We start from the raw sequence: 15,854 nt of genomic DNA on the forward strand, positions 1-15,854 counted from the left end.
AGATTTGGCTGATTTAGAGCAGGGCCTGGAGAGGGTTAGGGTTAGAGCAGGGCCTGGAGAGGTTAGGGTTAGAGCAGGGCCTGGAGAGGGGAACCTCCATCGACTGGCTGCTGGGACATGAAACGTGTGTGTGTGTGTTCATCCGTGTAGTGAGTGTGCATGGTATTTACTATGGGAGCAGTTCAGTGGCATGCCTGTATTAAACATCCTTGTCACCGGTCAAAGATTATCTGAAGATAATTTATTAAAGGCTTAATGGTCTTGAGTTTCACTCGGGCTCGAAAACCATTAATGTTCGCGTCTGAAAGTGAGCGGTCGTATCCCGCATGTTGACAAGCTCTCACGCCCCACCTTCCTCACGGCGCTGTGTTTGCTCTGCTCTGAAGGCTTGCCAGAGCGAGATGTCTAACAAGCTGCCGACAGGCTGAGATTAGCCCCGGTGCCAGGCCTCCCGATCTGGGCACCAGCAGAAACATACCTCACTCACACCACAGGCGATAACTGTGTTAGTTTAACAGTTTTCTCCAAAGTGACCTACGCTCACCAGTAATGACACACGGGGGGGTAAACAACCAGTAAACAAACTGGTCCTGGTACAGGGAGTCAGATGGCTGAGCGGTGAGGGAATCAGGCTAGTCATCAGAAGGTTGCCGGTCGATTCCTGCTGTGCGAAATGACGTTGTGTCCTTGGGCAAGGCACTTCACCCTACTTGCCTCAGGGGGAATGTCCCTGTACTTACTGTAAGTCTCTCTGGATAAGAGCGTCTGCTAAATGACTAATGTAAATACAGTCCTTCCAGGTCACATGAGAATGTTCCGGGGTAAATGAACTTGTGAACCTGTCACATGCACATATATCTGTATCTTTCAGGTATTACAGTCATACTACATGACGCTTGCTGTCTTCAACTGTCATAAGGAAACAAATTAAACATTTAGTGTTCATGTAGTGATTAAGTTATCATTTAGAATGCACAGTAAACTTTTTATATGCACGTGTTTAGTATATTTTGTGTGTAACTAGTAGTGTATATTGTGTGTAGCTAGTAGTGTATATTGTGTGTAGCTAGTAGGTGTAGTGTGTGTGTGTGTGTATGTGTGTGTGTGTGTGTAGCTAGTAGTGTATGACTGTGAGGAAGCTCTTGTTATTATTTTAGCGTCACCATGAACACACCATTGTAGATGTAGTGACAGGAAACAAGTGGTAATTTGCCTGATAGTAAAAATAACTCTAGTCATGCTCTTGTTAATGCCTAACTGGCCATTATACCGATGTATTCATTTATCTCAGGCTACGCTTTTATCAAACCAGCAGCCAGTTGTTGCAGCGGAGGTTTGAACAGTCAAATGTTTGTTGAACAGTCGAATGCTCTAACACAAAGCTGTATTCTCCTGCCATGTTTGTGTTTTGTCCTCCGAGAGACTCAAGACCTTCTCCCTTGTCTGTTTCTCAGCTGAAGATCTCCTTCAACGAGTCGAGCCTCCAGAACACCTACGAGTACCCGTCGGAGAGCAGTGTGTGGGACAGCGGAGAGGAGGAGGAGGAGGAGGAGGAGGGGGGAGAAGGGAGGAGAGGAGGAGGAGCCTCGTAGTATAGTGGGCCGCATCACATCCCCCGGCCCGATTCAGCAGCTCCCCTCTCACACCCCCAACAGCTCTGGTGAGGAGGGGAGGGGAGAGGAGGAGAGGGGAGGGGAGAGAGGAGGAGGAGAGGGGAGAGGAGAGGAGAGGGGAGGGGAGGGGAGGGGGAGGGGGAGGGGAATGGTGAGTGGACTGAGGAGGACAGAGAGAATTTAACCGGCTGAACAAAATCTATTCTTATGGAATGAGAGTAGGTAGATAAGGCAGAATAATGATTTGGTCCAGTCCAGTAGCAAAATGGAACTGCCTGTTACAGCTTCTGTAGGAACTGATATGACTTGTGTAGAATGGAGACACCTGGTGGTCAGTTAGAGAACTACAGCATTGTGTCTAAACAGGTCAATGTAGCAGAACGACTAACTAGACTTACTGTCTCACACATTATCTGGTTTCGCCTCCATAAAAACATGCATCAGTCGTAAAGAATAGCTCTGTTGATAGCCTTGGTTGTACATTGAACACATACAGCTGGCAATGTCGTCCAAAAGGACTCCTCAAGGAACGGGTGTTTACGAGAATTGCGAACCCCCTCTAACACCCCTGCTCATTTGCATGTTGTGGAAACGTTTGAATGTGTGACCTGTTCTGTGTTTCAGACCTGTCCAGTTACACGCCCAAACACACGGTGGATTTCAACACTGGCAGGAACACAAGCTCGATGACCTTGCGTACCAGGGGACGCTAATTCCCAGCGCACACAGATCTCAGAAGATGTCATGGTGAGGAAGAATTTTACGTAATCTACTTTTTACATTTGATTTATTTAGCAGACGGTTTTATCTAAAGCGTACAAAAATAGGTACCACTATCAGAAACAATAAATAATTGAACAAATCACTGTCAATAGCACAAGAGATACACAGTAATTGTATTTTACATTCATAACTAACAGTCTTTCTTTCTCTCTCTCCCTTTCTCCACTCCTCTCTACCTCATTTTGTCTCCTCTCCCCTCTCTCTCTCCTCTCCCCTCTCTCTCTCTCTCCCCTCCCTCCCTCTTTCCATCTCTCTCTCCCTTCTCTCTCTCAGCTGACTCCTGCAGACTGCTCGTCTCTCTCAGACTTCGGCAGTGAGCCCGCTCTCTACTTCTGATCCAGCTGGACTGAACCACACTCACATTCCAAACCCGTCTAAGCACTCCTCTCCATCAGTTTCAGCCCCAGACATCAATCAACGATCACAGATAACCCCGGAGCAGCTGGACTGTGCTGTTTGTCTGATTGGTGCATCTGTCCTCCTCTGTTCTCCCTGTTGCTCTGAGGAACCTCGCTTCGGACTGACTGGGTTTGATTGTTAGGGAAGGTAGTTACGCCACAGAGCAGTTTGCTCCCTGGTCTGGAATACTCATGTCCAGCTCCAGTCTGTCTTCCTGCCTCAGCACTCCATCACTCTCTCTTTCCACCTCCCTCCCTTCCTCCCTCCCTCTCTCTCTCTCTCTCTCTCTCTCTCTCTCTCTCTCTCTCTCTCTCTCTCTCTCTCTCGCTCTCTCTCGCTCTCTCTCGCTCTCTCTCGCTCTCTCTCTCTCTCACTCTCTCTCTCTCTCTCTATCTCTCTATCTCTCTCTCTATCTTGCTCTCCTCCTCCTCTCTCTGCCTCCAGGAGACAGTGCTGTAGTAACCAGCTCCCTCAGAGCAGCAGGGCCCGTCCATCTCTGGTTCTCAGTGTTAACGCGTTCCGGAGTTCCAGAATGTACGCCCCGAGCTCCATGCGTTCCGTACGTTCTGCTAGGAGTGGTCTGACCCACTGTGAGTGACAGAAGAAGAAACAGACTACGTACAGTGAAAGGGTGCCACAGTCGCAGCCTGTCGTGTTTTTGTTCGTTCTTTTGTATCCGCATGTTGATGATCTCTAAAGGCTTCTGTCTGGATGTGGGTTCAGAACAAACCTGAATTCAGCCTGTTGGACTTTGACCATGAGAGAGCCAGAGTGAAGCTACCTTCACCCACCACTCAGCTGGAGGTGTCCCTCAGCTCTCCAGACCTGCTGACGATCACTGAGTTGCTCTCCAGACCTGCTGACGATCACTGAGTTTCTCTCCAGACCTTCTGAAGATCACTGAGTTGACCATCAGAGTATGGATTGTGTGGAACTGCGAGGCGTGTGATTGGCCAATGTTGGACAGGAGTGTAAGCAGGATCGTAACACAGTGTCTTGGTACAGGTGTCCATGCGATAAGTTGTCCCAGGGTATGAATGTCTTCATAAGCCCTTATCTGATTACCACCACCGCTACACCACATCTTCCTGCTGTAAACGGGAAGTGCTTCTGCCCCACAGACCCTAGCAGGGAGAAGAACATTCTCTCTCCTTCTATAGTTCAAATCTGCATGTCTGACACTTGTTTGTGTAACTGAAAACGCTCTGTGTAGATCTGATGGCAGGTGCAGAAGGGCTTGTGTCCCTTTCAGAACTGCAGACTGGGATACTCGTTCAGAGACTGTATGTGTGTGTGTGTGTGTGTGTGTGTGTGTGTGTGTGTGTGTGTGTGCGTATGTGTGTGAACTGCAGACTGAATGTGTCTCTCCTGAGTGCATACTTAAACATTCCACAAAGAAAGAGCGGTTCGTTTTAGTCATGATTGATTGATTGGTTGATTGATTGGTTGATTGATTGATGAAGGGTGCAGGATGGAGTGTGTGCTAATCCACGTGAGTGTGTATCTAACGACTGTGGTAAAATATGATGTAATCAATGTTTTTTTCCATTATTATTATTATAAAAATACTTTTTTTTACACAACATTGCACCAAATCTTCAAAAATATTTTTTACTCATAATGCCAATGGATGCAAGTGTTTATCTGTAACTGTGGTATGGTGGCCACAAATCACAACAACATTCACAAATCTTCTCCTTTTGGCCAGTATTGATGTACAGTTTCTACACTCCGATTTGAAGTTCTTAACCATAATTTATTATCTGCATTACTTAATGCTTTTCCATATTTTCATATATCGATGGACGTGGTTTGGAACGAACCAACGTTATAGTGCTTTTGTGAGATTGGGTGACTGAGCAGTTTTATGTACAACCGTGTCTCAATGTAAACTTGTATGTGTCCTTTTTATTTGCACTGTCGTTGTGCTCGCTGTGTTCGGCTCCTCGCGAGGAGGGATCCCAGACGTTTGACCCGCGTCTCGATCTCACCGAGACGGTAGCGTGTAGAAAGACCGAGGCATTAAGATGATTCCGACGTAACCACTGCCCGTTTATGCCATGTCCTCCGTCAGACGATTTGCCACAACAGATGTAACAGACGTCTTTATGACTGTCGAGCTTGAGCGGTTGGTCACGGAGTCATCCCATACAGTCATGGCTCTTAGGACCGACTCCTGAGTCTTCCTGGTCGTGGTTTCCATGGAAGCTAGGGACCAGGAAACAGGCCTTCCTGTGGGATTTTCCGGTGACCGTATCATGTGGCACCAACGGGATTATAAAATGTCCGCCATGAGGACATAGAGACTGACTCACTTGAATGAGTGCAGATGATAAAAACATGTTTGGTGATCGATACTTAACCACATTCGTTCTGCCTTGGACTGTTGTATTTCTGTCTGTCCCTGTCGAAGAAACGGTTCTTATAAGTCATACTGTAGCTAGAAAGCTTCATCTGTTTTCCTTCCTCACTGTCTTGTCTTCAACATCCCAGAGATGTGCTTACTGTAAACTTTGTACCTGTTAATTTGGGGAACAAAAAAGATGTCAGAACTGTACAAATGAAAGTTAAATAAATAGATGAACCCTTGAAACGTGTGTGAAGTTGTTTGTGACATCCTTCATGTTTGTTCCAAGACATATTCACAGTTTGGGTCTAACTTTGACAGAGGGGGTCTACTTGAGACAAATGTTCTTGATGATTTGGTCAAAGTGTACCGTTGAAGGAGTTATAGTTAAATAATCCCAGTTAAACCTGACTGACAACGAGAATTATCATAAATCCTCCACTAGAGATAGCCTGGGATGAAGAAAAGCATTTGTGAGTGAAGAGAAAAGCTGTTTGATGTGATCATTGGCCTGTGAAGGGACTAGACAGTGCTTTCTCTTGAACCTCGAGTCTCCTGTATTAACTCAGCATATACATTTAGTCATTTAGCAGACGCTCTTATCCAGAGCGATATACACACCAGAGAGACACCTGTATTAACTCAGCATATACACACCAGAGAGACACCTGTATTAACTCAGCATATACACACCAGAGAGACACCTGTATTAACTCAGCATATACACACCAGAGAGAGACAGCAGGGAGACTTGTTCGTACTGAATCCCACCCACAGCAACTCACCGGCACACGATTCATTCACAGATAATCTTTATTAAAATAATTCAAATGTATACAAAAGCGTGCGAGTAAGGGCAGCATTCAGACATTCAAAGCAATACCACATAAATATCTTACAAACAGTCCACAGGACAATAGAGGAGAAGAGAAGAGGAAGAGAAGGAGGTGAGAGAGAGGGTAGAAAAGGAGGAGGAGATTGCTGAGGCCCTGTATGTCAGGGTCAGGGGTGAGGGGTCAGGGGTCGCCCACCCTGCTCAGTGGTCCTTCCCTCGGGGTTCCGTAGTTTTGCTCAGGGTCCCTGTCTCCTTCTTCAGCACGCTGAGCAGAGTCTGAGAGCTCTCCAGGATCTGCAGAACACACAGCAGAGTTACAGCAGAGTTACAGCAGAGTCAGAGCTCTCCAGGATCTGCAGAACACACAGCAGAGTTACAGCTCGTTCTGATCCTGGATCTCCTGCTGGACTTCCTGTATACGCCATGTGTACGTTGCACGAAAGCGTGTGCTGAATGAATGAAGAGCGAATGTAAACGTGACCCTGTCCTGCGGTCAGGGAGGTCGCAGGGGCTGTTGTCTTTAATCAGCAGCCTGGAGGGGGTTTACTGTGAGCTGGAGGGAGGTCTGGAGTCTGGAGCACAGACAACATCCTGTCCTGTGTGTGTGTGCAAGGGATGTTGCTAAAATAATAAACCACCAGTGTATTAGTTTGTGTTCCCGTAGCGACGCGAGTGTGCCAACCTTCATGTAGGCCGCCTCCGTCTCTGCGATGGTGCGGTCGAAGTCTGCGCGGGCGGTGAGGCGGCGGGCGAGGCTCTCGTTGACGCGGCTCAGCTTCTCCGTGAGGACGCGCACGTCGTGCTGCAGCCGCGTTTTCTCCTCCTCCTCCTGCTGGATCTGACGGTTCAGCTCGTCACGCTTGGAGCACAGCTCCTCGATACCTTGGGGAGCGGGGGGGGGGGGGGGGAGAGGAGGGGAGGGAGGAGGACAGGGGAGGTGGGGGGGGGAGGAGAGGAGGGAGGGAGGAGGAGAGGGGGGAGGACAGGAGAAGTGGGGGGGGGAAAGGAGGGGAGGGAGGAGGAGAGGGGGGAGGACAGGGGAGGTGGGGGGGGGAGGAGAGGAGGGAGGGAGGAGGAGAGGGGGGAGGACAGGGGAGGTGGGGGGGAGGAGAGGAGGAGGAGAGGGGGGAGGACAGGGGAGGTGGGGGGGGAGGAGAGGAGGGAGGGAGGAGGAGAGGGGGGAGGACAGGGGAGGTGGGGGGGGGAGGGGAGGGAGGGGGAGAGGGGGGAGGACAGGGGAGGTGGGGGAGGGGGAGGTCAGAGAGGGGGGTCACTCACGTCTGGAGACTGATGGTCTTTGCACAACAAAATAATTTACTGTATGTAGATTTGTCCTATATATCAACATATTTCATTTCTCTTTTGACTATTTTAACAAACAACCAGGTGGGAGTGTGTGTTTCATGTGACCAGGGTCATGTTTATGTCCTCAGCTTGCTGATTCAGCTCATTCCACCCGGCCTGTGATGGATGAAGAATGCGTGTGCCTGACAGCCGGCGAGGAACCCAATCACAAGCGGACGAAACACCAGCGTCACGGTCACTTCCAATCTGAACTACCAAGACACCGCTGGCTCAGACGACACTGCACCCACTAAACGATTTGTTGCTATTGCTGAATCCTTTGATTTTTTAATGTATTTTATATATATGTACTGTTTGTTTGTCGCTTTGGATGAAAGAGTCTGCTGAATGAATAATGTAACGTACAAATTTAAAGCGAGATCAGTTGAGAGATTCGAAGGCGTTGGAGTTGAGTGACCTCATGCAGTGCAGCCAAGGCCTTAAATCAAACCGTCAATTCTATGTCATAATTCCAAAGCCCCTCTGGCATTAAATCTATCAAACCCATAAATATTGAACCTCCATTTTATGGGTTTGAAACCTACTACCCAATAACGCTACCCTATTATAAAAATAGTCTTCAAATAAAATAAAATGTTTATTGTATAGCCTAGTCCTTATTACAGAGAGCTTCACAAATAGCCTTAGACCTGGCATCTTATTTCAATAAAGAGGTTTACAAATTGAACCACAAGTTCCAGAAATACAAATCAGATGAAACTATCCCCAGACATATTGTGTGTTTTAGACTGGAACACGGTTACACAGCATTGCTTGCCATATGCAAGCTTTAGTATACAAGCTTTAGTACACAAGCAGAATGTCAAGTAAATCAAGCCTAGATTTACAGCTCTGGTGCCGGAGGTTTTGATGGCGTTGCTGTAACCCAGTGAATTATTGTCTTTTCCGGTGTGTGCCAAATATGCAGCGTAAAACAGTCACATAACGCCCAACCTATGTTCTAGGTCTGGGTCACAGTAAGCAGGCAAGGCATGGTGCTACAAGAAGCCTGGAACATTCTAATCCTGTTCACTAATACTTCCGATAGGGAAATGCTACTGTTGATGGAACACTACAGGCTGTTGATGACCGTGGAAACCGCCTGATTCTGAGGTTCCTAGTTATAGAATCAAAGCATTAGAAGGTAAAGATAGCTTCAAGACAGACCTCTGTTCCAAGTAGGACATTGTATTTATGGGTTAATCAGATTGCGTAGCCTCGCCATACCAGCCAAAAGAGGCAGGTCAAAAACCAAGGATGAAACGGACTGGCAAATTGTCACGTGTCATCAACAAGGAAAACCACAATTCAAATATATGCCTGAGGTAGTACTTTAGTTCTACATCAACATTTCTGAACGATAATTCGAGGTACCTACCGGAGCTTGTGACATCAGAAAATGTAAAGTCTAATCCTACCGATTTATCTACTTGAATTCGATACTTACATTTTACAAGCTCATTGTTGTAGGTCTGTAGAGCTGCTCCTTGTTGGGTCATGATGTTGTTAAGTTTACTCGGTTTGGCAACTTTTCGAGTCCCTTGCCCGCGCACATGCACCTCTTTTTTGTTGAGTTGGCTGGCTATTTTCTACAAAAACAGAGGTGACTGGTTAAATTCAATAACAATGTTTTCCCTTGGTCAAATCAGTTAACGTGCAAGCTCATTAGAGCAAAGATGGACACAAATCAAGTCAGTAGCGGTACGTTCAATGCTTCAAACTCCCTCCATTTAGCTCGTTTCTACGACAACTTACAAACTGTAACAAACACTTCCGCCACACTTCCGCCACAATACAACGTCACTAACATGCGACATTATACCTCAACGAGAGCGCGATAACTTCAGGGCTTCAAATGACATTTTACAAATTCTACACATGGATTAGCCACAGTTCTATGCGTGTTACATCGATTCAAGAATATGTGCGTGTGAAATTACTTAAATAAGTACATTGTCCTTTGTCGTACCGAACCTTTCTGGTCAATTTTTGGTCGAAAGGAATGGACTCGACTGAGATGCAATTCGCCGTTCCACAGGGGCTCCCCTCGGCCTGGGACACCGTCACTGCCACCCTGGTGAGTAACGTTATCATAGCAACACCATCAATAACGCAGTGGCTAGTAAATACAGACTGTCCCATGACTGACCACCGAAATACTGTTAGAACTCTGCACTTCTGATCCTTGATCTTCTGCTGTTCTTTGTAGATGCACTATTTGTACGTCGCTTTGTATGACAGCGTCCGCTGAATAAAATGTAATGTAATGCAATGTAACTAGCCTTCATATATACTGTTCTGCCGTGGCATATTGTCGTCGTTGAAAGCATACTGCTGTGGTCATATTTGGTCGTGACTCGTGACCATTCTTGCTACCCATTAAATGTTTTAACGCAATCGTTGTGGATCTAACCTGTTTACTTTCTGGGCTACATTCAATAGCTTCGTTGTTGTTGTTTTGGTCTGCAGGTGTCTCCGGTGTCGACTGATGTCCCGATGTGTGACGGGTCTCTCTCGGAGTCGCTAGCCCTGCTCTGCTCCAGTGGACTGGGCCAGTTCTTGGAGGGCTGGCTACTGGAGACCCTACAGGTGCGTCTGACGACCGCGGTGGCGCCCGAGTTCTGGGCCGAGCTGAGGCGGTCGGAGACGGAGCCGGATGAAAGAGGCAGAGCCCGCGTTCTGCTCGGGGCTTTCAATACCCTGCTGGAGAGACTGGAGCCGTTTCTGGGTAGGCACCTGATCACGGATACTTTTACTTTAGTATTACATTAAGCAGAATATTTTTTTGATCCCAATTGAGGTAAAGTACAGGGGGGATTTGAACCTGCGTCCTCCCTCTCTCCACCAGGGGGTCTGGAGAGGCTGGGTGGCTGGCAGGACGAGGCCAGGGGCGGGCTGTGTGGGCCGGGGGCCCGGGGCCTCAGAGAGAGGGCCTTCTCCGTCATCAGGGCCACCCTGCTGTTCTCCCCCTCCGCCCAGCTGCAGGAGCGGGTTCTGGAGTTCTACAGCAGAACCTTCTCTGTCCACATGAGCTGGGAGGGCGGGGCTGGGGCCGGGGCCGGGCCGGGGGAGGCCGGGGCTGGGGACGAGGGGGCCGGGGGCCCAGAGGGGAGGCTGTGTCCGGGCTGTGCCGTGCCCCCCCAGCAGTGCTGGTGTCAGGAAGCCATGGAGTGTCTTCAACAGCTGAGACTCATACTGTGAGTGGAGAGGACAGCCGGCCTGGAGCTGGATGTTACGCTGGTGTGGTTGTGTGGTACACAAGACAAGCTGTGTGTGTATCTGTGTGTGTATCTGTGTGTGTGTGTGACGGCTCTGTCCTCTGCAGCTCCAGGCTGCAGCTGCTGGACAGGGTGAGCTCCGAGGCCGTCACCTCCATCCTGCACCAGTTGATCGAGCAGAGGACCGAGCAGCACTGCAGGGGCGAGCACGAGAGCTCCTTCCTGCTCGACTTCCAGGAGGTAGGAGCACCACAGTTCCTTCCTGTTTAACTTCCAGGAAGTAGGAGCACCACAGTTCCTTCCTGTTTAACTTCCAGGAAGTAGGAGCACCACAGTTCCTTCCTGTTTAACTTCCAGGAAGTAGGAGCACCACAGTTCCTTCCTGTTTAACTTCCAGGAAGTAGGAGCACCACAGTTCCTTCCTGTTTAACTTCCAGGAAGTAGGAGCACCACAGTTCCTTCCTGTTTAACTTCCAGGAAGTAGGAGCACCACAGTTCTTTCCTGTTTAACGTCCAGAAAGTAGGAGCACCACAGTTCCTTCCTGTTTAACTTCTAGGAAGTAGGAGTTCTTTGTTACTCAATGTAGTAACTGTCCTCCTAAAGCTTACCTGTTTATAAATGTTCATGCCTCATTTCACCTGTTACAAGAGAGATCATGATGATTTTAACATTTCAGTTTGCACTCTCCTCTTCTCCCCTCCTCCTCTCCTAGTGGTTGGAGCTGGTGCTGGGCTGGCTCAGTAGAGTGTTTTCTAGTGAAGGGATTGGAGCAGGCCCCGGTGTGGGCGGGGCTAGCGAGGGGGCGGGGCCTGCAAACTCTTCGCTGCAGCGCTGGCGATGTCACATGCACCAGTTCTTCTGCAGGATCTATGTCAACATGAGGATAGAGGAGCTCTTCAGCATCATCAGAGGTGAGACGCTCTCAGTCTCGCCACCACGGAACCTTCTAGATGCTCTATTCTTACGTCTCATTTTATGTCTATATGCGCTATTTCTATGTCGCTTTGGATAAAAGCTTCTGTTCAGTGGGTAAAATATGAAGTGGAATGTAATGTAGGGTTAGTCTGATCAGTGTAATTTGTTACTTTTATGTACAGGGATCAGAGAGGTTTGTGTTTTTCCCACCTGCTGAAGTGTTGTTTTGTGTGCCTGTCAGATTTCCCCGAGTCGAAGCCCGCCATAGAAGACCTGAAGTTCTGTCTGGAACGAACCAATCAGAGGCAGCAGCTCCTCACCTCCCTCAAATCAGCTTTTGAGACCCGCCTCCTCCACCCAGGTCCGTGGTTCTATTGGTGTGACTCAGGAGCGACGACACGAAAGCACCAATAGTGGCTGAGAAGTGGAGGGGCTCATTTGCATTTAAAGGAACAGTGCAGTGTCATCTGACGCCTGTCTCCCCACAGGCGTCCACACCTCTGACATCATCACCGTGTACATCTCAGCTATCAAGGCCCTGAGGGAGCTGGACCCCTCCATGGTCATCCTGCAGGTCGCCTGTCAGCCCATACGCAAGTACCTCCGGTGAGCCCCTGGAGGGAAACCCCACGGCACGTCAGCCAAAGCTTTCATGCAAAGCGACGTACTAAACAGTGTTCTGATGTTACCATGGGCAGAGCTGAGGGACGGGCTGTGTTGTTGGGTTAAATAGAGGAAGGATGAGACACATCTGCTGATTATCCTCTGGGAGGGAGAGGAGAGGAGGAGGGGAGGAGGAGAGGAGGAGAAAGAGGGGAGGAGGAGGGGAGGAGGAAGAGGGGAGGAGGAAGAGAGAGGAGGAGGAGTAAGAGGGGAGAGGAGGAGGAGGAAGAGAGAGGAGGAGGAGTAAGAGGGGAGGAGAGGAGGAGGAGAAAGAGGGGAGGAGAGGAGGAGGAGAAAGAGGGGAGGAGGAAGAGAGAGGAGGAGGAGTAAGAGGGGAGAGGAGGAGGAGTAAGAGGGGAGGAGAGGAGGAGGAGAAAGAGGGGAGGAGAGGAGGAGGAGAAAGAGGGGAGGAGGAAGAGAGAGAGGAGAAGGAGAGAGGAGGAGGAAGAGAATGAGGAGGGGAGTTTAAATGAGCTTTTGCGTGATTTGGGAAGTTTAAATTTGTGGTTGAAAACAGACGTGGGGACCAGCTGTGTCTGTTGGGTGGTGAGTGAGTGTCCTGTGCGAGCGTTGTCAGGGTGATAGCAGTGTTTCGTTGCCAGGACGCGGGAGGACACGGTGCGCCAGATCGTGGCCAGTCTCACCGGGGACGCCGAGGGCTGCAGCGACCTGGCCAATGAGCTGTCCCGGGCCGACCCCGTTACCTTGGAGACCCAGGACAGCGAGGACGAGGGCAGCGACCCCGAGGAGTGGACCCCCGACCCCACCGACGCTGTGACCGGTCAGGACACACACACACACATCTACTGACACACACACATCTACTGATACACACACACACACCGGAGATTTATGCCTTTATAGTTAGATATAGAGATAGATGCTCTATATATAGTTAGATATAGAGATAGATGACAGCCCCTTCTCCCCCAGATAAGACGGGATCCAAGCGTCGCTCCTCTGACATCATCAGCCTGCTGGTCAGCATCTACGGCAGTAAGGAGATCTTCATCGATGAGTACCGCACCGTGCTGGCTGACCGACTGCTGCACCAGCTGGACTACAACACAGTCAGGTTAGCACACACACACGCATACACACACACACGCACACACACACACACACACTCTGACACATGCATACATGGTGGTGCTGTGAATGTAATTTCCCTCTGTGTGTGTGTGTGTGTGTGTGTGCGTGCGTGCGTGTGTGTGTGCGTGCGTGTGTGTGTGTGTGTGTGAACAGAGAGATCCGGAACGTGGAGTTGCTGAAGCTGAGGTTCGGCGAGGCTCACATGCACTACTGTGAGGTCATGCTCAAGGTAACCACACACATGGAACATACATAACACACACGGAACATACATAACACACACGGAACATACATAACACACACGGAACATACATAACACACACAGAACATACATAACACACACGGAACATACACAAATACTTTTATTTTAGGCTTCTCTGGTCTCCTTTCCTGTCTCCCTCCTTTCCTATCACTGTCTCTGTGAATATAAAAGTAAACATTTTTATAGTTGAAAAGATATATACAAAAAAAAAAGTTTGGACAAAACTATAAACTATGTTGTGTGTGAAAAGGAATGTTTAGAAAGGTAAAATATACATTCTCCCTCCCCTCTCCTCCCTCCTCTCCAGGATGTGGCTGACTCTCGCAGGATCAACTCAAACATCCGTGAGGAGGAGTCCCGTCTCCCCGAGCAGGAGCGCCCCCCCCTGGTGCTGTCGGCCATGATCCTGTCCTCCGAGTTCTGGCCCTCCCTGAAGGAGGAGAAGATGGAGCTGCCGCCTCCGGCCGCGCAGGCCATGGAGGCTTACACACACCGCTACGAGAAGCTGAAGGTACACACACACACACACCTCTATGAGAAGCTGAAGGTACACACACACACACACACACACACACACACACCGCTACGAGAAGCTGAAGGTACACACACACACCGCTACGAGAAGGTAGACACACACACACACAAACACACCACTACGGTAGGCTAGAATGTTCAGCATGTTTATCTACGTGTACGTGTGTGTCTCTACGTGTGTGTGTGTGTCTCTACGTGTGTGTCTCTGTGTGTGTGTCTCTACGTGTGTGTGTGTGTGTGTCCAGGCCATGAGGACGCTCAGCTGGAAGCCACACCTGGGCTGGGTGACGCTGGATGTGGAGCTGGAGGACCGAACCCTCAGCAACCTCACTGTGTCCCCCATCCACGCCACCATCATCACCCTGTTCCAGGAGAAGAGTGAGGGGGAGGGAGGGAGGGGGGGAGGGAGGGAGGGGGGGTCAATCTTACTAATCCTATCAACCATACTGTTGTAATGTAAATGTACCATACTAACGATGGTCCTCCCAGCCCCAGTAACCCCCCCCTCCTTCCCCCCCAGGTGTGTGGAGCCTGGAGGAGCTGAGCGCGGCGGTGGGCGTGCCCCAGGAGACGGTGCGCAGGAAGCTGGGGCTGTGGCAGCAGCAGGGGGTCCTGAGGGAGGAGGCTGGGGGGAGGTACAGCGTCCTGGAGACCAGCTGCTCCCGGGAGAGACCGGAGAGACCAGTCATGCTGATGGACAGCGACGAGGAGGGAGACTCCAACACCACCACCCAGTCAGAGCAGAGGGAGGAGAAGCTGCAGGTGGGGGTTATACACACACACACACAGGGAGTACACACACACAGGAAGTACGCATACACACACACACACACACACAGGAAGTACGCATACACACACACACACACACACACACAGGAAGTACGCATACACACACACACACAGGAAGAATGCACATATGCAGGCATACATACACCCAGGAAAACTTCACACACATTGACATGTTTCAAACACACACACAAGTCTAGATGTCCAAGTATTAGTAATCTAATAATCCCTCTCCTCCTCCCCTCCTCCTCCTCTCCCCTCCTCCCCCACCCATCCTCCCATGCTGGACAGTTGTTCTGGGCGTACATCCATGCCATGCTGACCAACCTGGAGAGCATGACCCTGGAGCGCATCCACTCCATGCTGCGCATGTTCGTGGCCACGGGGCCTGTCATCACGGAGATGGACGTGAACGAGCTGGAGTCCTTCCTGGAGAGGAAGGTGAGGGAACACCAGCTCATCGTCTCCTCTGGAGTCTACAGGCTCCCCAAGACCTCCAGCTGAGGGGGGGAGGGGAGGGGAGGGGAGAGAATGAAACATTGGATGTCCACTCTGAAAGCAAAAATGAAATGCTTTATTTGGATATTGGACATGACGCCGGCCAAATGTTCAAAGCTGAACTTATTTGCAGAGGAACATGGTTGAAAGCGGCAACAGAAACAAACAGTTCAGAATTCAGTCTACCTTCTGATAACCTGAAGATCTGTCCGTTCAGATGTTCATGCTTACACGGTCTTGTAGTGGGGATTGTAGCATATGATTGACTCCACAACATTATATGAATGTACTGTATATCATCTACCGATGGCCTCGTGTTACAAAGCGACTCACTGCTGACCTCTAGCGGTTGATTGTGAGAGAGGCACTGGCGGTAAATGGCAAATCAGTTATTCATCACATGTTGATTATTTTGTGCCATAGCGTTTTTTTGTTTACTCTCAATAAACTGTTTGAGTTCCTAACTTCAGACCTTGACTGTTGAATTATTTAATTTTGATAGTCAATGCTCTGTGTTTTCAAAATTCACACTTCGCAATGGAACAATTTCTAATTATTATCTTC

General features: G+C 49.4%; 3 protein-coding genes across 3 annotated transcripts in view; 2 read left to right on the top strand and 1 right to left on the bottom strand.

The window, feature by feature from the left end:
• tprn (taperin) overlaps window positions 1–3,075 on the top strand; it is a 12,283-nt gene extending 9,208 nt beyond the window's left edge. The window contains 6 exon segments of the mRNA XM_067258453.1: window positions 1,455–1,556; window positions 1,558–1,660; window positions 2,238–2,276; window positions 2,279–2,314; window positions 2,317–2,360; window positions 2,670–3,075. Coding sequence (XP_067114554.1) covers window positions 1,455–1,556; window positions 1,558–1,660; window positions 2,238–2,276; window positions 2,279–2,314; window positions 2,317–2,360; window positions 2,670–2,732 — 387 coding nt within the window. The 3' untranslated portion in view covers window positions 2,733–3,075.
• A 2,868-nt stretch (window positions 3,076–5,943) lies between these two features.
• On the bottom strand, window positions 5,944–9,053 carry ssna1 (Sjogren syndrome nuclear autoantigen 1). The gene is made up of 3 exons (XM_067258509.1): window positions 8,769–9,053; window positions 6,660–6,859; window positions 5,944–6,271 (listed from the first exon to the last, which is right to left on the bottom strand). The coding sequence occupies exons 1-3, from the start codon at window positions 8,818–8,820 to the stop codon at window positions 6,179–6,181; spliced, it is 345 nt and encodes a 114-aa protein (XP_067114610.1). The 5' UTR covers window positions 8,821–9,053; the 3' UTR covers window positions 5,944–6,178.
• Window positions 9,054–9,180: 127 nt separating this feature from the next.
• On the top strand, window positions 9,181–15,759 carry anapc2 (anaphase promoting complex subunit 2). The gene is made up of 14 exons (XM_067258317.1): window positions 9,181–9,398; window positions 9,791–10,049; window positions 10,170–10,518; window positions 10,647–10,779; window positions 11,253–11,451; window positions 11,697–11,816; window positions 11,944–12,061; window positions 12,721–12,899; window positions 13,052–13,193; window positions 13,364–13,439; window positions 13,780–13,983; window positions 14,252–14,384; window positions 14,527–14,768; window positions 15,084–15,759. The coding sequence occupies exons 1-14, from the start codon at window positions 9,324–9,326 to the stop codon at window positions 15,294–15,296; spliced, it is 2,442 nt and encodes an 813-aa protein (XP_067114418.1). The 5' UTR covers window positions 9,181–9,323; the 3' UTR covers window positions 15,297–15,759.
• Window positions 15,760–15,854: the final 95 nt, after the last annotated feature.

Source organism: Osmerus mordax, chromosome 20, assembly GCF_038355195.1.
Source record: "Osmerus mordax isolate fOsmMor3 chromosome 20, fOsmMor3.pri, whole genome shotgun sequence".
Taxonomy (NCBI): Eukaryota; Metazoa; Chordata; class Actinopteri; order Osmeriformes; family Osmeridae; genus Osmerus; species Osmerus mordax.